General features: G+C 41.2%; 2 protein-coding genes across 2 annotated transcripts; both read left to right on the plus strand.

Annotated features, from left to right (window-relative positions):
• Positions 1-6: 6 nt before the first annotated feature.
• VHL (von Hippel-Lindau tumor suppressor, E3 ubiquitin protein ligase) lies at positions 7-676 on the plus strand (the record flags this gene model as incomplete). The annotated part of the gene is made up of 2 exons (XM_010010351.1): positions 7-103; positions 492-676. Coding segments are annotated over 2 exons (282 nt in total), but the record flags the coding sequence as incomplete, so codon positions are not given.
• Positions 677-6,523: 5,847 nt separating this feature from the next.
• On the plus strand, positions 6,524-21,854 carry IRAK2 (interleukin-1 receptor-associated kinase 2). Its single transcript, XM_010010348.1, has 13 exons — positions 6,524-6,662; positions 7,660-7,839; positions 13,630-13,800; positions 14,474-14,586; positions 15,987-16,181; positions 16,624-16,688; positions 17,137-17,251; positions 17,987-18,096; positions 18,465-18,660; positions 19,351-19,413; positions 20,452-20,652; positions 20,813-21,323; positions 21,736-21,854. Exons 1-13 carry the CDS (start codon positions 6,524-6,526, stop codon positions 21,852-21,854), a joined length of 2,178 nt encoding a protein of 725 aa, XP_010008650.1.
• Positions 21,855-23,552: the final 1,698 nt, after the last annotated feature.

The raw sequence follows: 23,552 nt of genomic DNA on the forward strand, positions 1-23,552 counted from the left end.
TGGCTGTTCCGGGATGCAGGGACAAATGATGGGCTTCTTGTCAACCAGCAGGAGCTGTTCATAGCAGCTCCTAACGTGAATAAAGCAGACATCACGCTGCCAGGTAAGTGGAGAGGGATCATGCGTGCAATGGGGATGGGTGGGCTGTGAACGTGGTCTCTTTGGGCATCAGGGTCTAGTGAGAAATCAGGTCCTCATACAGCAAGGCCTGCCTCAAATGGGAAGAGAGCATGAGGGTTTCTAGACAGAGCTGTGGTGTTAACAGAGCTGTTGGCAGACAGCCACCTTTAAAGAGATCTCTGGTGGGTTTTGTAGCGTGCCTTGTCACAGGAACAAGTTCTTCTATTTCTAATGAGTAGCATGTTGTGAGTAGCACTGTTGCATGTCATGTTCTGGGTTCATGTGCTTGGAGAGGTACTGTCTGTGTTTGAGGCAGCAGCTAATGAGTGCCCTTGTGATAAGGCTGTGTGTGTGTTTGTGTTTAACTGCAGTGTTCACCCTGAAAGAGCGGTGTCTCCAGGTTGTTCGCAGTCTAGTCAAACCAGTGGACTACAGGAAACTGGACATTGTTCGATCATTATATGAAGAGCTGGAAGATCATCCTGATGTTAAGAAGGATCTTCAGAGGCTTTCTCTAGAGAGAAGTGAAACACTGAGGAATGGAATTCTGGAATAACGTGATTACTCCAGACTATTCAAATAGCAAACTCAGAGTTTAAGCAGGGAGAGCTGCCACGAAACATGCCAAGAACTGATGTCTGTATTTTATGTTCCAAGACACAAACTCAGTTAACTTGGTAAGTCCGCTCCCTAAGACGAAACAGCATGTAGAAGGACACCAGGTTCCTGATGGTTCACTGCTGCTCTTCGTTATGCATGTTGCAAACCAGCAGCTCTGGAGGATGAAGCTCAAAAGTTGTATTTGGACTATCAGAACACCACCCAGGGACATAATATCAGGTCATCTGTTTGGAGCATACAGATTAGCTTTCATTGTATTAGACAGTAAATTACACTAAGGATTAATTTGATCCAGACTCTAATGATTGTAAGTGGCAGACCCACACCAGTTTCATTTGAATAATTTGCATTCAGTGGGATTTCACTCTCTCACATGTGGCCTAGATTTGCCTGTGACCCACCAGGCGTGGGGGGTGTTTGTGTACATGAGGGTTTCCAACACCCCTTCTGGGGACCCGACCTGAAACATCATGTTGGTGGAAAGATGACACATGTAAATGCTTGGGGGTTTTCCTGCCTCTTGGCTTTGCATGTGTAAACCCGCATTGTGTCCACTTGTTTTTATGCAGATCGTACCTTTAATGCCTTATTTTTCCTTTGTGCTTGGATCTCAAGGTCATCAACCTAGTCTGCCATGTAGACCTAGTTCTGGGACACTTCTCCTCTGCAGCAGCTTCCCATTACAGGCCTAGCAGGTTGTGCTCACAGACAGTAGATGCCTTAAATCCTGCCTTTTCCTGTGGCAATCCTGTTCAGTAGTTGGGAGGCCTTTTCAGGGGAGCAGGGACCACTTGAGCTGCTGGTGTCTCCTAAGGAACAGCTAGCAGACTCCATCAACTCAGATGGACCTGTTGCTAGATCCAGCTCGCAAACAGATCCATGCTTTATTACAGGCTAGACAAGCAGAGAAAACATTTCCTTACCGATGTTCTGTTCCCTCATGCCTTAGGATACGTATTTGTGTGAACACGTCATTCCAAGCAGTGTAGTTTTTAACAGATAGGTGAGTTGTCCACGAATTAACCGATGCAGTGCTGTTCACTGTTAGAAGCAGAGTGGTAGGAGATTATTAGAATGGTAAGGAGCAGGTTATTTCTGTGACATGTTTCTTTCCAGTTATACATTCTAAGAAACACAGCTGTGGAACTGAGACTATCAACATGTTCTGTAAGTATGAAATGTTTCCCCTTTTTGTAGACTTGTTTTTTCTTACATATTTGAAGTGTCTGAATTGATCTTTGTCATAAAAATGTAAATCTATGCTAAATTTTTACTTGAATTCTCTCAGATAACTTCATGGTGCTTGTGTCTGTCTGCTTGTATTCCTGTGATACCCCTAAAAGTCATTCTCACTGGTCAGTGACAGATACTCTTGGATTGAGTTTACAAACTGTGCAGCCCCCTGTTGCTGCAAGACTGAGTGGTGGCTGACACTAAAAACTTAGCTTCAGGCAGTGTCTGCACAAACGTAGCTACACAACAATATCTGCTTTTACCACCTTTTGCAGATCTGCCCATGCAGGCATTTGGAGCAGACAGCAGGATGTCACTCAGCTCCTGGGAGCGCCTGGGTGCTCCTGCAGATACCAGAGAGGAGTTTCTCTCTGATGTCCTTGTGGAACTCTGTGTTATGGTTAATGTGGCAGCATGGCTAGACTGATGCAGAAAACTGCTTGCTCAACACTGTAGCAGGTATTAGGTCTTAGGTTTAACAGATCTGTACGTACTGCAAAGGTTCTGTGTGTTCCTGATTCATGTGGGGTCTGTTACCTCTTGTGTTGCTTAATAGAAAAATTTATTCCATTAGTCTGTGACTTCCTCCAGTGCACAGGCAGTCAGTGATGCTTTCCTGGTACAATGTTTGACTGCTATTGGATCAGACTCCTTGGATTCCTGCATGTTGGCAGACAGAAAAGCATACTTATCTGTGACTAGCCAAACCCAAACTACCTCCTGATCTCATTGATCATAGGAGTATCACAGAATCATAGAATAGTTAGGGTTGGAAAGGACCTTAAGATCATCTAGTTCCAACCCCCCTGCCATGAGCAGGGACACCACGCACTAAACTATGTCACCCAAGGCTCTGTCCAGCCTGGCCTTGAACACCTCCAGGGCTGGAGCATTCACAACTTCCTTGGGCAACCTATTCCGGTGCCTCACCACCCTCACTGTGAAGAACTTCTTCCTTCTATCTAACCTAAACTTCCCCTGTTTAAGTTTAAAGCCATTACCCCTTGTCCTACCACTAGAGTCCCTTTATGCCAGTTGTAAACTTTTTGCTTAGAAACCATCTTTTTATTCTGTTTATATGAAATGGGCAAACATTCCATACTTAAGCAAGTAAAGTGTAAAAAGTAAGTTATCTTAAAATACAGAACTATATAACCCCTTCCAGATGTTTAAAGTATTTCGAAAAGGATAGAATAAGAATAGAACCATGGAATCATAAAATGTGGCACAGTGTCAGAAAGAAACTCACTAACTGGGATGGATGATCCTGTCTTTGCTGAACTTTACATTTAGTTAAATCATTTGCTCAATGTACAGCAAGAGGCAATTCATGCTTGGAACCTTATACTTTCCCTAGACAAGATAACAAAAGAAATTCTATTTCCATTTTGCAGGTGAAATTGAGTTTTCCAAAGTTATGGCAGAAGCCTGGGAGGGGGAGGGATTGAACCCAAATACAAAGTCTGAGGCAGGAGCCTGTTCATGCATCTGCCTCCCCTATTCTTCCCACAGTTGTTTTCTTGCAGTGTGGATACATTTTGTTGTGATATGAATTGTGTAAATACTTAGCTGATTTTAGCTCTCGTGTATGATCTAAGTGTTGATTTTCCTGTTGATAAGTCATGGAATAACATTTCACCTCCCCCCCATACATCAGGTTTAAAAGCTTAGCAACTTCCTCTCTGAGATGAGCAGCACTTCACACCATCTCTCACAAATAGGTGATAAGGTTTAGTTTTCACAGGCCGATGAGTAACATCTGATGTTCCATTTGACTCTTGTGCCACAGTCTGACAGTACTGTACAGGTGCTGGTTCTGTGTTGTCTTTTTAACCAACACAACAGTGATTGTGAGCATGATAAATAACACCTTCATTTAGCTAGTCCAATTACCAAATGCTCACAGACCCTACCATGGACTAGTTTAGTAATAACATCACCCCAGCTGTATGTCTTTAGTTTTTTTACCCAGAGCCATTCTAGCAAAAAACCAATGTGATTGTGTATTGTTTGTTGTTGGAATGCAATAGCTCATAATGTTTTTGGTATCATTTGGTTTTCATTCTTAAGCAAACCCATAGCTTGAGTTTTTATTCGAAGTGCAAAGCACTGACAGGTGTGAGGAAATAATTCATATAAAGGCCTGTTCAATTAGAATTGTTAAAGCAGGTGCATTAATACTATACTAGAAAGGTTTGGTCAGTAAAGAACTCCTGTTGATAAAATGTTTAAAAATACAAACAACAAACCCAGATGGTATAGGCAGGTAATCATGGAGAAATGCTCAGCATATGCAAGAAAGTGTATTTCTGGCGTGCTCCTTTGGGTCAGAATAAAAAAAGGTCAGAAAATAAACCCAGCTGGCTCTGATACATGGGAAATGGGCCCTCCTACTAGTTAATAACCTGGATTAGTGATGAGTGAAAGTTGCCATTTGGTTGTGACAAATGCATTGCAGACTTGTGTAGTTTTCAGTTGGAGTCACGGTGGTGTCTCATTGGCAGGCAGGAACATCAAAGGTCAGGGCCCGGCTGAGCTCCAGCTCGACACAGCGGTGGTGGGAATGTGCCGCTGCAGGAAGTGGTGGGTAACAGCTGAAGGTGCAAAACACCACAGAAACAACAAGTTTGTTTAGTGCCCAAGGGCTCAAGGAGGGCACGCAGCGGTACAGAGTCCTACCGAATGATGCCTCGTTATTTGAAAGCGGAGACTAAGCAACAGGAGTGTGTAGGATCATTCCATTCTCCGTGTGAAAAAGTAAATTTCAGTTCCCTTGTAAAACCCTTTATTAGTGCAAAACGGAAGCTGCATGTTTTGTCAATGCATTTTTTTCCCCTTATTCTCCCATGAGGCAAATAGTCCTAAAAGTTTCAGTTTCTTTCCAGTACCCAAGGGAAAGAAGAGTCTTCTCTTCCTCCTTTTATCCACTTCTTTGCAGCACACATTTCAATCTCGTCTTGCGTGACTTTCAGAGAGGCTCTGATCATCTTCCCACGGCTATGTGTCAGAAGGACACTAAGCAGCTAAAAGGTGGGGAAACCCCCATAAATTCAACTTATTATTGAAATAGTGCTACTGCTAAAATGGGTATGTCCCAAGGAATCTTTGAATTGTGGTATTTTAAATTACACAATTTGGATATTTTTGTTCTCCCTCCCTCTCCCCCCCCGGTCTTTTCACCTTGTACCTACATTAGTACCACATTTTTCTGCTTTTCCTTGCCAGGGTAAGGGGGGGTAAGAAATTCATTGTTACTTTAATGGTACTTGAAAGGCTCATAATTTCTGAGGTAAGAAGTATAGAAAATTGCCAAAGTGTGGAAGTTTGATCCTGAAAACAAGAGTTAGCTCTACTGTAAAATGCAAGCAGATTATAAAGAAATAGTAAATTAAAAGCTCTCTAAACTTACAGTACTGTTTGCAATAAATAAAAAAAGACCGAGGGCTGAACATGAGCAAAAAGCAGAAAGAGGAATGGGTCACAATTGTGTTTGGTGAAGACCTCTGGTCATCACCATGCTGGTAGAGGTAGCACTGTGAGGCTCTCCAAGAGGTGGTTTTGCCAGCAGTATCTGTAGCATGTGCACTGGCAAATTCATTACAAATGTTTATCAAAAGCAGCTTAAATACAAAAAAAGGGAAAACCTAAAAAATTTAGAAAAAATATTGACTTTAAGAACACATTTTAAACCTAATCCTTGACTGGCAAGACCTGGCTAGATGATCACTTCTCACACCCTGCGTCTGCTACTGTACTATGTATTATGGTAAGTGAAATCCTATATGCTACAATGACTGCAAAATCCTGTCAGCAGTCAGGGAGAGGGGTCACTGCTCAGTATTTGCTGGCAGAGCTTTTAACTGCCCTCCTGCTGGTACACATTCCTCTCTTTGATCTTGTGGGATCTGTGAAACTTCCTCTATCCCCACTTGTGCAGTATCCAACGTGGTGGGAGCATGGTTGGTGCAGCTCTTGGGGGGATCTATGTTTAAACACACAGACATATCTATACCCACATGGGTAACCAAGCCGCTAGCAGACTGCCCTGGATATGTGGCCAGTGCCTGGGCTGAGTGGGCAAGCTCCTTACCTACCACCCCTTGCTTTGTGAGCAGCCGTTGCCCAGCCTGTCGGCAACGCCAGCTGTGCGTAACAGGCAGGAAAGCATCTTTCACCTCCATCCCGTGAAACCTGTCATTTGGCAATCGGGCTGGAGCAATAAGCACTCAATGGAAGGGAAAATCTGATTTGCATTTGGGGCCTGACGTCAGCCGGAGCAGGAAGCAGGAGCGCGGTCTGACCTTGCCAAGAAACGCTTGCCCGTGTTGCTCGGCTCTTCCGCCAGCAAAGAGTGAGTGTGGCGGGGTGGGGACAGGCTGAGAAGGACAGCCCCTTTGAGAAGAGGAAGCATTTGGAGAAAGTCAGCCCTCCACAGCAGGCGCAGGAGGCAGAGCGTGGTGAGCGTCCTGCCCTAGGCACGCACCATGCGTAGCCGCGGCTGATGGCCACAGCGGGGGCGAAGGACACTCCGGAGAGGGACTGCAAAGCAATGACCCTGCAGCAGCCGCCCCTGGCCCTGAAAGGGGGCGCCCCCCCGGCGCTGTACATCCACAGCATGCCTGCCTGGGTGCTGGAGGACTTCTGCCAGAAGATGGATTGCCTGAGCGACTACGACTGGATGCGGTTCGGTGAGAGGGGCGTGCGGGGAGGTGGGCTGGTGCTCCCCGGGCTGGTGGGGTGCGATGGGGGTACAGAGCGGCAGCACGGCTCGGACGGGCAGTGGAAGGGCAGGAGGTGCTGGCAGGGAACGCAGCTGCCCCATGCGGGGCCTCTGGCCCAGCTGCTGCCCAGCGCTCACATCCTGTAGACGGGCAGTTCCCATGCACCACTCTGGTTTTGGGATCAAGTGAAGCTTCTGGTTAATAGGTGGAATTCCAGACTTCTGTGTTTGCTTGGCTTCTATGGACTGCCAGGCATCCGCCCCTCACTCTCTGCTCTCTTTTGCACTCCCTTATCTTTTCACACTTTAACTTCTGCTACTCCTCAGTGCTTGCCTCACTTAGATGCTCTATTCTTTTTCTTTCTTCCTTCACTTTATGTATATTCCCTCATACTTCACTCATTTTTATGGTTCTGCTGTGTCCTATTAATAAGTACAGAAAATGCAGTCCCTGAGGTTTTTAATCCTTCTTTCTGTATCCCGGTCCAAACAATTCTAACCTGAATCATTTCTTAGTTGGCTTGACTTCCTTTATTTAACATGATTTAATCTCATTCAAGACTTCACTAACTCTGCTAAGTAAACTCTTAACCCAATTAAACTTGCTGACTTAGGGTGGGATTCACTTCCGCTATCTTTGCATGTACAAAACTATGTCCAATGTCCTCTAAAGCCAGCTGACGTGGGAAGGGGGGGAATCTCTGTTCCCACACACATACCCTAGGCCCCCACACCTCTCTCCTTCAGATAGATGTGGGTCAGCTGAGTGCGGCTGACTCAGGTGGACACCTTCAGTGGCATCTCCACCAGGGACCACAAATGAGCACACAGCTGAGCTTATACAAACTGAATTTTCTTCATGTCCATACAGCTCATTTATTGTCATCCTTGTTGTTGCACCTTCCCTGTTGCACCTGCTTGTATTTTCTAGTTTTTAAACAGAACTCTCCATTGTCTCCCACCAGCGTCCTACGTGATAACTGACCAAACAGAGCTACGGAAAATCAAGTGCATGGAGAAGACGGGGATCAGCATAACAAGGGAGCTGATGTGGTGGTGGGGAGTGAGGCTAGCAACAGTGCAGCAGCTCCTGGACCTGCTGCGAGGACTGCAGCTGTACCGGGCAGCCCAAGTCATTCTGGACTGTGAGTAGCTGCTTCTCCCTCCCATGGGAATCTCTGTGTTCTCCCAGAGCACCAGCCCAAATCCAGTAGATCTGTCTTACTGGCTGAGAAAACCTTTTGCAGGGAGTCTTATGCTTAAGAGGTGACATAGAGGAGGAATCACAGGTCCCTTTTATTCATCATGCCACCTTTGCAGTGGCTTCAAGAGGTGCCACAGAGAGATTGGCTGTGCTGTGAACCCGGGCTGGTACTTCAATGCATCAGAGTTTCAAAACAGAGCTTAATTATGCACATTTCTCTGTCAACAAACCCTGAGCAGAAGAACATGTAAGCAGTTTTGCCTGTGTACCTTGCCGTCCTGCGGCATAAGGAAAAGGTTATGAAAAGGAGAAATGGTTTATCAACTACCTGCATTACTGTTTATGCCACTTCATATTTTCTCTGTTCCTCTCATATGTTCTCCTCAATCTCTCCCCAAATTAAACTCTAGTTTAACTTGGGGAAAGTTTAACTTTCTCACTCTGCATGTAATTCTTCTCACCTATCTCTAGTTTGCTGTATTTCAGATTTATCTTTTTGAGGTAGGATGGTTAGAGTTTGAACTCAGTGTGCCTGGTCAAGGTAAACAGTTGCCTTCTAGAAATCGCAACACTTTTAATTTTCAATGGAGAAAAGTGGAAAGGAAAATTATATTTATGTTTAAATTGCAGCTGTCCATTTTTGTAAGCCAAATTGTACTTTAACCCAGTGCTACCACCAAAACTGTTGAAGCCTGGACAACATACTGTCTTTCTGTATTAAGTAGCCCCAAAAAGTTGAGAGTGGACCACATTCTTCTTTTCACACATATTTCCATGCAAAATCTACTTTCTGGAAACCAGATGTTTGTATGAATTTTGCCAGTTTTCCCTAGGGAATTACTAGAAAGAAACATTACAGATTTCTGTTACGTGGCCAAAAATGCTTAGAGAAGCATTGTCCAGGTGAGCATGGGCAGCGCTCAAAGCTCACGAGGGCGCATGCTTCCAGAGGTAGGGAATGTGCGGGAGCACCATCTGCTTCTCCTGTTCTGTGATGGAGAAACTGTCTGCCGTGAGTGGTTTGGAGTGACATCACGAGTGGATGTTGCTCAACAGCAGCCCATCTCCACTGGGCAGGGCTGCCAGCTGGCATGTGTGGGAAGTCCAACACTGCATCATGGGTTTCTTGCCACAGCGTTTCTCTGTGTAGCACTGCTGTTTTCTGTAGTTTCTGGGAATTAGCATGACTTTAAGCCTTCATCTGGGTGTGGTGGAAAAAATCTGACAATGGCATTCCAAATTCTGTAACTTTATTCGTTTTTTTTTTTTTTAAAGGAATATTAAGTACTAATTCTGTCTTAGTATATCTAACACAGTAACCACAGACCCTAACAAGAGCATTGTTCAGTTAATGTAACTGATTTTGCTGCCACCCCTATCCAGCCCTTTGATTCAGCAGATCCGCTTCCTGACTGAATTCAGTCACAGCATTCAGCTTAGAAGACCGTAACAATTCCTACTCCTCATTCCTCAGCAAAGCAAACAGAGCTACAGGAAGACCTCGAGTCAGTAATCGAGTTGTTAATCTGGTCATTGTGAGGGTCCCATCTGAGTGGACAGGATTGTAGACAAAAGTCTTGATTTTAATTATATTTTTAAATTTATACATTGAATAACTCTGGTCTAGATATATCACCAACACAATAATCCTGGTAATGGTATTTTTATGGATGCTCTGGAGTAGAGGGTGACTTCTGCGATGTTATGAGGCTTTTGCTGTGTGCCTGTTCAATATTTAACACCATCAATTCCCTGTCTATGCAGAGAGTTTGTGGGTGCTCTTATATAACACAACTTAATTTACCACACCTTAAGCTCTAATTAGTTACAGGCCTTGCATTCTTTCCCTGTCAGAGCACATTCTGGGGCCCACCTTTGTTTATAGCTGGCTTAATCCTGCTTTATTCATTGTGATTTAATACAAAACCCTTTGCATTCTCCTTCCGAAAAACTGAAATTGAAAAAATACTAAATGTTTTTACTACTACATAATAGCAGCAACAATCTTCAACACAGTTTTAATCTGCCATGGAAAAAGGTGGGTTTGTTCAGTTAGGTATGATGCCTTTCTTTCCCACATGGGTTAATTTTACCGTTTTTGCAAAAGCTGAGTTCAAAGAGCTTAGAAAAATTACTTCCTGTAACAACTGAGAAGCTGCTGCTTTTACCCCCAGGTAGCAGGTTTTTTCCTCTCTTACAGGCCTTTAAAACAAGCCCATGAGTAGAACTGAGGTTAGTTCAGTACATTGAAGTGCTGAGAAGCTCCATGTATTTAATTTCAGAGAGCTATTGCTTGCAAACCACAACATTGTTGGGTTCGAGCTGATGTATAGCACATTCAGTGAAATGACACCCCAAAGCCTAGAGCCTGCACAGAGGGTCTCTGATGGTTGGGTCTGGTCCTGTGTGCAAAGGCCAGAATGTGGCAGTGGATCAGACCCTGAAAGGAGGCATTTTAAAGCCTGACAAGATTGCTTACACAAGAACCAAGGAAGCTTTTTCTCAGTGCTTATGTAAAATGTAAAGAATCAGGCTTCCAATCCCAGAGCAGCTTCCAGTAACCTCACCCTTAAAAATAAAGATAGAACACAAGCAAAAATAATCATCTCTGCACAGAAAGTCTTATTCTTCTGCTTGTCTGCCTGTCCATATCACTTTATGGTATGTCAGTATCACTGTATTGCTGTAGCTTGCACAAGATGCATCTGAGGTCAGCCACTGGAACAAGAGGTATTACCTGTTTTTTCTCTGCCTCTGTGATTTACCTTTGGGTTTTGGGGTTTTTTTTTAGCTTTCTCAAAAACATTCCTGAGACTTTCTGGGCTTCACTCACCACAAGCTGAAAACCCTGAGGGTTTTCCCCTGTTAAAAAATTAGACCCAATCAAATTCCTGCAGACTGGAAGAGCATCTTTTGTGATTTCTAAGGAAAAACTTGGTTTCTAAAGATTGGAGCTGGCTGATGCAAGTAAACAGGGGTCTTTATAGTGATATCTACAGGCTAGTTAATAAATAGGGAAAGTAAATATTAATAGATCATGGCAAGAAATGGACATGCTCAATTCAGCTCATTAAGACTCTGAACTGATGTAATAAATCTAAGATAGCTTTGTTTCTCTAATTTCCTTTGTGACAATGGGTGAACAACAATATTGGACTGTTCCATGAAGGGCCGCATAAGGAGTTAAGTAATTTGGGGTTTGGGTCTGTAAAGCAGTATGAAAGCTAGATAAAGAGGGCTTAAAGAGGATGGGAAGAGACAAATCCTGTGGAGTGATCACTTTTTAGTTACGTTTCTGGATGATCAATATTAATTTTGGTCCCAGATCAACTCAGATGCAATAAATTGCAAAACTACAATGAAAGGATCTTTTAAAGAAAGTTGTATATAGTTGTCTTTTATATTGAAGTCCATAGCAAAACTGCATATTGAGTGGCAGAAAGTCCGGGTTATTTTGTTGTTCTGGCCTGTGGAAGTAGTTAATTTTTTTTGGAATTAACCCAATGTGGACATTCCACAGTGTGCTCAGTCATAAGCAGCAGTGATTTCTAGCACGATCTTTTTAGGTTTAGACAAATCTTTGAAGTCTTTACCCTCTATTTCTGCTTTTTTTTAATTTATATCTGAATACGCTTACCCAGGTGATTCCTCTTGGGCATATTTGAAGAATACATTGCTTGTTCTGTTGGGCACTTTAGAAAACCAAGTGGTCCTTAATCACCATAATTCTATGCATTCTGACCTAAAGGAATCAGACAGAACACACAGGTAGATGTTCTGCTGGCAGATTACTTCCAGGAGAGTTCTACCTCCTTTTGACAATTTCTTGCACTACTCTAGTCCCACCTCTGAATGTCCGTAATAATTTATCTGTGTCTTGTGTCAGTTCTTTAGCTCAGTGGTGACCTGTTTGTCCTGATGTGCAGGAAGTTGCAAAATTGATGACAAACCCTGAAAAGTAGGTTAGAAGAGGGAAGTGATTCTAATTTTAGAGACTTCTAGGTTGAAATACAGGAGGAAAAAGCCGACAACTGCAGAATGCAGGACTGTCGGTTTTGGATGAAGGCCTGCAGACTTGTTCAGTGGCTGATCTTGAAAACTTCTGAAATTTGGGATTTCTTAGCATTCTTATACAGGAATAAAGAAATATACCTGCTTTTTGTGTCTTAATTCTAAGACCTAGTTTCATTGAAACCTGCATTCATATGTGACTCTGAAGAAAGTGGATGCAAACCCCAAACAGAGGTCAGAGGAAAAACTTTGCTTGTCATGACCATGGCCACTTCTACCATTATCACTTTTCATCTACTTTTCAACCTTTAGTGCACTGAAATGGGCATAGCTTGTCTTCTCTTAAACAGTTCTACTGACTTAGTTTATTCTGAGCAGCACAGATTATAAATGAAGAATACTGCTTCCTGCTTGTTTCAGATATTCCAATGCTTTGTACAAAGAAACAAAAGAGCACAAAGCTGTTGTCTGATTTCAAATTCAAATAGACGTCTATGGCTTTTGATTCTAAGATCACCACTATGCTTAAGATAGAAAGCTGATAAAACAGCATGACAAAACCCCCTTGTATTAATACCATGCTTTTCTTTGATATAAAAATAAAACATTTGTTTTGATTTTTAAGAAAATGCAAAGTGTGTTGCTGATAAGAGGTGGCAGGTAGAAACAAAAGTTTAGAACTACAACAAGGAAAATGTTGTTAGCATATAGTCAGTCTTTCTATTGTCCCCAGTGCACACTGGGCATTTCCAAGCTCCTTTTCAACCTCAGATTTAAATGTATTCACAGATAAGAATTCATCTGCTGCTTCAGTAGATTTTGGCAGCCTGGTGTTATCACAGTATCTTGAATTTTTTTTCTTTATTTTTTTACTATCCTAACTTCAGCCTAATCTACTTTTAATAATTCCCTCTAAGATGTACATATTTTTTATGTTCCTGTACTCTGAAAGCATCTTTGCATTTCTTTTAACCAGGCTTCAAGTTGCTTTTTCTGGCCTGATTCTGAGATTTTGCCAAGCTGTATAGGATCATTTAGAGCTGCAGTGAACCAATAATTTGACCTTTAACTTTTCCTTATATGTTAGTAAGTCTCGAGCTTTGTTGATTTTTATGTTTTCCTTAGATTGCCTCCAGCTTGTTTCTTTCTGCTCACAAGTAACAGTATAATTCTTTATTGCAAATAGTTTTATAAAGGAAAGTGTCTTCTGGGAGTGAGGAGGGTCATGACACTAAAACCACACAATTGAAAACAGCCCTAAAAGATTTAACTGACTAAACCCAATACAGTGCTGTCAAACTTCCTCTCAGTCCCACAACAATTAACAAAGAACTAGCTGCCTTCTTCAGACTGGGAGGTATTTGTGATCTGAGATCGTTGGCTGAAGGATGCTATATAGAAAATGACACAATAAATATACTATTATTGCTAACTTATTATAGTAAAGGAATTGTATATGTTTTGCATAGTCATTACTGGTATTTGTTTGAAGCTCTGACTTCTTACTGATTTTCAGTAGTAGTTAATGTCAAGAATATGGTCTGAATTTAAATACCAACAGTATTAAAGCAATTTGTCGATGAATTGCTTGAATGTTCATTTTAATGTTCATGTTAGTTTACAGTCTGTTTTCCTGACCAGGATTATTTCCTGGTAACTGATTAGAGTCAGGCGCTGTTTTCCCTGGTCATCTTCATCTTTCCTTTGTTCTCTTTTGAAGGGACATCAGCGTCTAATATTGCCGACTCTGGAAAAGAAGAGCTTGTAGAGCTGCCTAAACCAGAGAACAGATCTTTAACTCCCATAGAAAACAAGAAGATAGACAGAGAAAATGAGATAAACCTGTTGCCACCAACAGACTCTTCGCATCCGGGAGTACCACCAGCAGGTAGTAACTAAACAGATTCTGAATTTGCTCTGGCATTGAAATGGCCATACAGATAAGACTGCTTCCCATTCGCTTTCAGTATAGTATAATGAATATGTAGTTCTTGGTTGCATTTGAATATTTGCTTTTTAACTTTATTTGTGTTTATTTGTAACTCTAGCACATGGCCTTCTGTTCCCCCTTCTTATAGCTCTCTTGGCCTTGAGAGATGCTGGCTGTATCTGTCCTGTGGGATCTAAAGGCATTTTCCAGATCTTTGTGAACACCTGGATCCCATCCTGGCTCCATACTAAGACTAGATCAGTGCATACATTTCCTGCCCCATGTCTCTCTCACCACACAGAATAAATCTATGCCAGAAGAGAGCCACGCACAGCTCAGCAGGCCCCTGGGCTTGGGAATGGGAGGTAGTACAACCACAAGACATACTGAGGCCAACAGTATAGACATAGAGAGCTCCATGTTCCTGAGCCAGGACTAGAGAGATCTGCACAGTCATCTTGCAAAGAGGAACCAGGAAAACAGCTGCCTGTCTTCACACAGTATTGCTCATTTTGACAGCTTGTCACACATTATCCCTGGTTAGGAAATTCAACAAAATACCCCAGACCTCCATAATTAGGCACAGACTGTGGCACTGTAAAAAGAACCTGTACTTTCAATGCTATTTTTTCAGTTTCAGATGCTGTTTCTGAAGGAGCCTTGTATTCACTCCCTTTGCCACCACCTCCCCCAAGAGACCTTTTGAAATCCTTAGAGTCAAATCCTCCTGTCTCATCGAGTGTGAAGGTAAATCCCTTTAGTCCTTATTGATTATAACAATGAAAATTGTCTTCGTGACATTCTGTGTTTTCTCAGTTAAAGTTTGTCCCTCTACTTGTATAAAATATAGATACAGTGGAAAAGTAAGGCTTGATTACAATTTGTTTGGACTGAATACTAATGGACTACTAATGCTTCAGTTAGATTACTTATGGTGTGCATAATTCTTTTTTCCAGTGAAGGACCAGTGAAAGAAAAAATTAACCATATTACATGGATAACATGCCCACAAATAGCAAATAATTTTGGAGGAATTTCTACTATAGATTTTACAGAGGACTTAACATTTCTGGTGTAAGCACAGGATGGTACAGTATATACCACTGACTAGTCAGAACAGCATACATCTATTAGTTTAATTTTATACTTAAAATGTGGTTTCTGCTGAAACCTGGGCTAGTATCAAATTTAAGTCAGGTTGCTCAGAGCCTTGTGTAGCTGACAATTGAAAATCTCCAAGGTTGGGCTGTTCCAGTGTCTAACCTTCTCACTGTGACAAGCTTTTCTCATGCTTCTAATGATTTGAGCAGAGTCTCCTGGTCCTGCCTCCCTACAGCACTCTTGTCTATAAGATAGTCCAGCTAGATCTGTCCTGTGGGTTCTCAGAGGTTTTTTACAGATCCATGTGCACGCTCTGGTCCCATCATGGTTCTGTCTTGGCCTGGTTCCTTTGGTTTATTTTGTTTTGAAGAAGATTGTCGTTTAAGACTTTAAGCTCTTCCAGAATAACCTGGTTCAAGAGTACCAGCCAGAAGAGAAGATTGCGACAAAGAATGTAATAGTCTCAAAGGTTTTTGAGAGGGAGTTAATGTTTTGTTTTCTCAAGTCTGGAGCACATTAAGGTTGTGAAAGCTGCATGTTATTACTGTAATAACAATTGGCATTAGGACTTGCCACACTGGAAGCAACAAATTATTGTGCAACTGATGCCAGATGTTTCAGAAGTAGGTGTGAAGTTCCTACCAGAACATAAATACATTATGAGGGATCCTACTTTCTGATCTGTTTCTTAATATATGCCCCAGCCATAAAGATTTTTTGTAACTTAAACTAACATCACTTCAAAAAAATACATGGACTTTTAAACAAAATTAAGTCTGTTTTCTGGGGAAGGTGGAAATGCAAATTGGTAACTGTTTCCAAGTCTCTTCTACTACGCGAAACTTTTATATCAGCAAAACACATCAAGACAGGTTTTACAAAGGGAAGCCCTCACATATGATTGCGCAGTACCTTTCATGGTTGTTTTTTTTTTTTCCAACAATCACAATGATTGCTTAGATCATGGAAAAGAAAATATAACAACTGAAAGAAGGAAAAAGCATATGAATTCTCATGAGAGAAACTTGTTTCTTCTACACGTGTAGCCTTGCAGCTCTCCTGCTCCTCAGCAGGAGACAATGACGGATCTCCCCAGTGGGAGTCTTTTGTGGACCCAGAGGGAAGTTGCTAATGCCACAAGTGGTTTCAGTGACAAGAGCAGAATTTGTGAAGGTACTTTTGCAGATGTCTACAAAGGTCAGAGGAACAACATAGAGTATATCATCAAAAGACTGAAAGAGGCAAGTACTCCACCTTTAATATTTATTTGAAGGGGGTATGTTATTAGTATCTCTGAGACATTAGCAGTTGTTTAATATTGTATGGGCAAGGAATCAGAATGACTACACAAGAGGAGAGATAAAAAGAAAAGGATGCAAAGTAAGTAAACTTAGATTCAGCAAACACGTATGAGAGATACTTTATTCAAGTGAGTAGTGTTGTTAACTCTAGCCATGGGAGTAGCCTACAATGTAGGTACCTGCACTAATGGTTGGATCAGAGCTGTCCTTACGCTGTTTTTTTTCTAATCTTCAATTAATTGTTGCCTTTGACGTAAAGTTGCCATCAGTGATACTATACCGTTTTCTAAAGTAGTTTGTCACGTAGACACTACAAGATCTCTATAAATGCAACATCTTAATAATTACTATTGAGATTCTAGCACACGTTTTCACTTTTCAGATGGAATGCACAAGCCCCGATTCCACCCAGAGGTTCTTTCATACCGAAGTACAGATTTGCTTTCGGTAAGTGTTGGCTTTCGGGTGCAATCTGTGCATTTCCTGCTTGTGGCCTGTGCCCATGTGTTTAGTTTAAGATCAGTGAGCCTGTCTCTCAGGTGCTGTGCTGCTCTGGGAGAAGAGGGCTGTGCACAGCTTTTGCTGGATTCCAGGGGGCCCTCAGACGTGCTGCAGGGCCCTGCTGAGCTCCCCCAGCCCTTGAGATGGTGAGGAAGCAGTGTCTCCTGGAGCTTGCATCCCTCCTACCTGCACAGAACAGCCTGCACTGTAACCACCTCTCTCTTTGCTGATAGGTTAGTTAGCACTCTGCGGTCTTGCTCAGGGCCATGCTGTGCTTCCAGCTGCAGGACAATCTCCGGTTGCCTTGAATTTAGGCATTTATTCCAGCTCAGGAATGTATTTTTCTGTGTTGCTTATATTTCATTTGCAAACCACTGTTGATCTGTGCCTGCAGGTGCTGTCATGTCAACATCTTGCAGCTGCTGGGTTTCTCAGTAGAAACTGGATTGCACTGTCTGATATATCCGTACCTGCCTAATGGATCACTTCAAAACAGACTTCGGTGTCAAGTAAGCAAATAATCTGAGTCTGTCATCTACCTGTGATTACAAGTCCTGTCCTGCTATTGTATGAAAAGCAATTATATCTCTTGGAATGCTAAGAAACAGGCAAAAATAAAAATGCCCAAGTATCTTGACTGCAAGTTCTAGAAAGGCTGCAGCTCCTTTCCAGTTTCTGACTGCAAAGCAGATCAGGTCAACAGGAAGTTTTTGCTGTGTAGCCTTTAGCCTCTTAAAGTAATAAGGAATCTGCAAAATGTGTCTATTCATATGTAATATCTCACTGGATTTGGGTTTACATTTCTGATGAATCCATCATCACATTCGTTGGCATAATGTGCTATGGAGTTTCACAAGGGCTTACGAGGGAACAGTTTGATATGCTTACACCTATTCAAAGAGCATCTGCAGAGGAGATGGCAGGGCAGAGGAACCTCAGAGCAGCAGTCCATCAAAGCCAGCAATGTGCCTCAGTAATGGGCAGTACCTGATGCTTTGGGCAAGTGTGATCTTTGCTGTATCCTTATCTCACTGTGTCCTGTGGCAGCAAAACATGTAGCACAATATGCAAGGATAGGTTCCTTCCATGGCCTGGAAATCATCACGTTCTGCTTTGGACCAAACTTTTGATTTAGGTCGGCAGGAGTTTTGACTGGGACTAAAGCTAAGCCTTTGGTTTTCAAAACTACTAATGTCTTGCAGTCTTTTATTCTATGAAATACCATGTTACTCATTTCCTTGCAGGATGATTCTGCTCCACTGACCTGGGAGATGCGAATCAGCATTTCTATAGGGCTCCTCCGAGCTACAGAGTATTTACATAATTCTGGAATTCTTCATGGGAATATCAAAAGGTGAGGAGGGGTTTGGCATCTCAGCACTTCCATGGTCACCTCTTAATTCCAGGATTTCTTTAACAATAATGGCTGAAAGCTTGCACAATTGTGAAATCCATTTGCAGTGTCTTTCTGCTGCCTCTTGTTCTGTTGGGTGTTTACCATTTTAGGTTTAAGCTGTCTCTTTTCTGCGTGATGGAAGTATATTCTTTTCAAGTTATTTCTGGGCTGCTTGTTCTTCCCTCTCTCCCTTTCTGCAATTCTTTATCCTTCCACTCATACACAGCAGGCCAAATGCCGGAAACTGTCAGCACTTTACTTTAGAAGTGTAAAACCTCCCGTTAAAGCAGTTACTTGACCAATATTGTTACTTGTCTTTGTCACAGCTCAAATGTCTTGTTGGATGAAAACTTGACACCAAAGCTTGGACATTCAGGTCTGCGACTGTATTCTGTTGATAAAAAATCAGAATATGCCACAATGAAAACCAAAGTCCTACAGGCTTCTCTTACTTATCTGCCAGAAGATTTTATCAGACATGGGAAGTTAACAGAAAAAGTCGATATATTCAGCTGTGGTGTGGTATGTGGCCTTTTATCCATATTCCATTGCATTCTTTGGTGCTTCTAGACAGGAAATTGGATATAAGAGCGTGTGCCTCATAGAGTTGATTTGCTGTCAATTTCATATTGCTGACTATACGATGTGTTGAAATACTGGTTCTAATTATGTTCACGCTCCAAATCTATTCAGTTGGTGGCAAAGTGAGGTGAATCCTTTGAACAGCAGAAGCAAAATTTTTCCTTGTTGAAAAAAATTCTTACTGCTGATCATTTAAAAAAAAAACAAACAAAAAGAGTAGCAGGAAGCCTGCAGTTGGGTTCTCAGATGCTACAAACATAACATCATCAATTTGGAATTTCAACTAAAATAATTGATACCTATGATGTTACCTGTATCCTGGTATTTCCATTTAAATAGTTCAATGTGATTTCATATCTAGATGTAGAATGACTTCCTTATCACCCTTTGTTTCAACAGCATCTGTTGGACCTAACTATAAAATAGACTTAGCTTTGGCGATAGATCGTAAACATCATAAAGATCAAAATCATAAAGATTGCAAAGATCTGGCATTGTTAAACCATCTGAAGTAAAAATACAGTTTCAAAATGCCCTGGCGGTTCAGTATTTCTTTAGTTACAAAGCGCACTTTAAAAAAATAGAATTAATTCTGAACAGATTGTTTGCTCTTTCAAATATTCTTTCTAGGTCTTAGCAGAGATCCTGACAGGGATTAAGGCCCTGGATGAAGGAAGAGACCCTATTTATCTGGTAAGAAGAAGCAGGACTAATGAATACCACATCAGTAAATGCGGTTGCTGTCATAAAATGAATTTTCGTGTTATATAAATACAGTTTGTTGTTTGGAGTCTGCTGTACATCCTGAAGAAGGGATGTTTAGAAGCCATATCCCAGTTCCATTAACATCATTAGCCTACCTGCCTTTAAACAGAGGCAGGGTACATATTCCCATTTCACACACCACACTCATGAGTGCTGGCCTGATCGTAGTAGGAGATACTCCAGAATAGCTGGTGTTTAAATACATGTGTATTTAAGAGAAGGCTTTGTGCTGAAATGGTGCTGCATGGTTTTAATGTGCCAGAAAGAAGTGTTATGAGCCAAACTGATTGGGGAAATGTGGGTAGGCGGTAACCGCAGTTGCTCAGCATCGTGTTTATCAGGTGCTTATGTGTTGCACTGCTGTCTGGAATTTCTATCTGGAATTTGGGCCAATTTGCCCAAGCTGTGATTAGAACTACACAAGCAATCAGAACTGGGCAGTCTCGCTGAATGCCATTAACACCACCCTCATGAGAACAGACTTCACCTATATTCCTTCTGTGGGATGCGCGCCTTCCAACTCCCCATCTTGTTGAAGCCTTTGAGGGGAAAACTATAGTATTCTTATTTACTATTTCCAAGCAATTCATCAATGTGCAAATGGGTTCAGAAAAGAAAGGATACCAGGTTTCTGATTTCCTTAACACGTTTGAAAAGTCCTGAGCAAGAATGCTGCTATAGATGTGTATTTTTCATTCCTATAAATAGGCATAGGCCTAGAGCTCCCTCTGTTTTAGTGAATTTGACATTAAACACATGCAGAGAAAACCTTTGGCCTTTTTGTGGAAACAAACATTTCTGTCAGTTGCATGAATGGAGATTCTTAAAGCTTTTAGGTCTGTAAACCAGCCATGAAGGAGCAATAATAACAAATATATGGCAAGATTCATATTCTCGGTGATTCAAGCAGAAGTGAATGTTTGTGTTCAGTTTGCCTTCGCTAATGTTTCTCTTTCCTTTGAACAGAAAGATATGATTGCTGATGAAATCCAAATAGCAAAAGAAAGCTCATATTCCAAAGTAAAAAAATTGGAAAAGCTAGCTGCCAAGGAAATATGCTGTAAATATCTAGACAAGAAAGCAGGACACTTACTGGAAGAGGTTGCTATTGACTTTGCCTCAGCCATCTGCCTTTGTCTGAAAAAGAAGAATTCTAACACAGCAGAGGTAATATTTAAAATACATGAGCAAGATTTTAGTCTTCTTGACAGCAAGGTCTCAAGCTACAACATTCACACTTCACTTATTTTGGGAGTGTTGACATAGGAGAACATGTGTAAGGGTACAGGAATTACTCTGCATTCACAGGTTTTGTTTTTAAAAACAGGTGCTTGAAATGATGGAAATGGCTGAAAATAAATTAAGAGAGCATTACATCTGTGGAGGCAGCACTTCTGGATTCTCCATGAACACTCCTGAGGAAACTGATGATGAGACAGTGAGTCTCAGCATGGACGTGCCTTCTGGGGGGAAGAATAAAGAGGACAGCACGCAGCCTGCCATCCTGACCAGTGCCAGTCCGTGCCCACCTTCAATAGGTGTTGTGTCGCCTGACGTTTACTGCGAACAGATGTCAAGGGTTCCTTGTGAATCAGATGAATCAAGTAGTTTTATATGGAACCCTTCAGAAAGATCTAGAGATGAGCTATCTGGCTGTAACAGTTCAGAAAACCTGGCAGCCTCTGGTTACAAGATCAAGCAGGAAAAGCCTGCACATGGACTCCAGGAAAGAAATGCAGCATCTGCCAAAAGTGATGACGTCTTGGAAGCAGCGTCTGCTGCACAGAGCTCCTCTCAACAAAAACACACAGACCTTGACTCTCCATGTTCTTCACAAGGTAAATCTAGATCAGTCTGAAGGGTGCATAGCAGAACATTCAAACACACACCATCTTCAAGCTACTTGGGCAAAACTTCCCATGTTCCTGTTGGGATAACTGAAGCCTTTGTAAAAGTGCTCTAGTATTACAATAGTGGGAACAAATTACTCTCTTCTCCAGAATTGCTTAGATTCTTCTTCCTAAGTCTAAACACATTTCAGTAACTCTTTTCTCCTTCATTATGATTTTATCAATACATCTACAAAATGTTTTCTGGTTTTCTATCAGGTTATTTTCCTAAACCGGTTTTGGTTTTAAGGGGTTTTTGTTTGGCTTTGTCTTTGTTTTATTTTAACTTTAAATTATTACCTATTCCTTATACAACAGGTGGATTTTTTTCTTAACATTTGGGCTTTTATTTTTTTTTCAGCATTAGCCAGAGAGACATCTTTGAAAATAAAGATAAATGATAAAAAAAAGAAGCTAATGGAAAATATTTTGCTGTATGAAGCAGACAAATTAAACAGCTCTGAACTTTTTGAATCATAAATTGGATGGATTTATGAAGAGTGGCCAGCTCTGAAGAAGAAATAAGGACTGTCTCCTCATTATAAAGCTGGTAAAAGTGTACCTTTCTTGTAAGGTTAAGTAGCAGATTTGGATCAGAATCATTAGCCCTGGCTGAAGAAAACAAAAGTGATCACACTGAGAAGAAACAGGAAACATCTGTTCTAAAGCAGATAGAAGCACAATGCCACTCTGTAAACAGAAATGCCTTCTTCCTTCTCATGTGTAATGTAGAGATACGGCAGACACAAACTGCCAAAATAATTTACCATCCTTTTGCAGTGTATTTCAGAAAGCATCTACATATAATGTAGTCTTGTTAAAAAAACACAGTCCTAGGAGTTATATGGCAAGCACTGATCAGCAACCAGTTAGCAATGCTCTTTACTGTTATTGTACAACCAGACAGAAATCCCCAGAGAGATTGGAGGTTTCAGTTTTCCAAAGAATATCCTATTCCATGTAATCTTAGCCCACATACTCAAAACCACTGTGTTACCAGAGAGGGGGTTTTTTATTCAAGTTCTCAGATGTATTCTACTTGACTCAATCGCAATTTGAATTGCACTGAACATAGTAGGAAGTAAATAATTTAAGCCATGTTAGTCTATGAGTTTCTCTATTACATACAGATGACACCTTTGGAAGTTTTAACCTTTCAGCTTCACTGTCAGGAGCATTAAGATGGTGTTTAATGCTTCGTAATTGATTCTTGGAAGTTAATTTTTTCTAAGTGTCCTTTATGTGTTGGTAAGGTTTCTCATTGTGCTTCACAGGGTAACTGTTGTATATTTTGGATTAGGGACAAGATTTTAATTTAAAATGTCTTTAATTTTGTTATAGGTCGCTTGAAAGTTGGTTTGCTATATTTATTTTGGCTATCAATCAGTGAAAGATGAGCTAGTGAGTGGACCTGTTCATGGTGCCACACTCACCACGTATTCTCAGAGAAGAATGGTTTTGTGTGTCTCTTGGCTTACCCAGCATTAGCAGCCTTGGGGTCAGGCTTGGTGATCACACTTAAAAGAAGATAAAACCAACAAACTTGTATGTTGTCGTATTTATTATCAAGTGAAAGCCCCCTAAAGTGTCACTTTTGTTGTTACAACTATTTATTACATGTGATATTGTTAGTATATTCTTGTGCAGTCTAAGGAAATGCAGGTTTACTATAAACAAAAAGAACTATCAGAACATATAGCTCAGCTTACAGACTGCTGCCTCCTTAGCTAATAAGGTCTGATGTACAGAAATGGCTAAAATTCACAATGGAGTTGAGAGAATATTTTTTAAAAAACATGATTTTTTGTGTAATTCTTTTTTCACTGGAATTGTGTAATGGTCTAGTTTTTCTGCCTTTACATGAAGGTCTCGGAGTAAGACCTCATATCATTTATGTTTGTATAGTACCTAGTTCATTGTAGGTACTATCAGGAGCAAGTAAAAGTATTTTAACTAAAGACCTGAGTATTAGAATCATCCTACACATTTGACAAATTGATTTCTACACTAGAAACTCGTAAAATTCCATATTTAGAAGTGCCTTGGATACTGTCTGTATATTTGCCAGTGTCAGATCCTTTATTTTACCAGAATCAAACCAATAAAACATTGGTACTGACATAAGAAGCATTGAATGTATTCAGATTGGTCAATAACTGCTTAATTCTACATGAGATT

The sequence above is a fragment of the Nestor notabilis genome, unplaced genomic scaffold (genome assembly GCF_000696875.1).
Source record: "Nestor notabilis isolate BGI_N333 unplaced genomic scaffold, ASM69687v1 scaffold11652, whole genome shotgun sequence".
NCBI lineage: Eukaryota > Metazoa > Chordata > Aves > Psittaciformes > Psittacidae > Nestor > Nestor notabilis.

What these genes read in the sequence shown, in the direction of transcription:
- IRAK2 (XM_010010348.1), top strand. Translation starts at nt 6,524, where the DNA reads ATGACCCTGCAGCAGCCGCCCCTGGCCCTGAAAGGGGGCGCCCCCCCG. An exon ending in GAAGTACAGATTTGCTTTCG is followed by an intron (nt 16,689 to 17,136) that starts GTAAGTGTTGGC and finishes CTGTGCCTGCAG; the next exon opens with GTGCTGTCATGTCAACATCT. An exon ending in AAAACAGACTTCGGTGTCAA is followed by an intron (nt 17,252 to 17,986) that starts GTAAGCAAATAA and finishes ATTTCCTTGCAG; the next exon opens with GATGATTCTGCTCCACTGAC.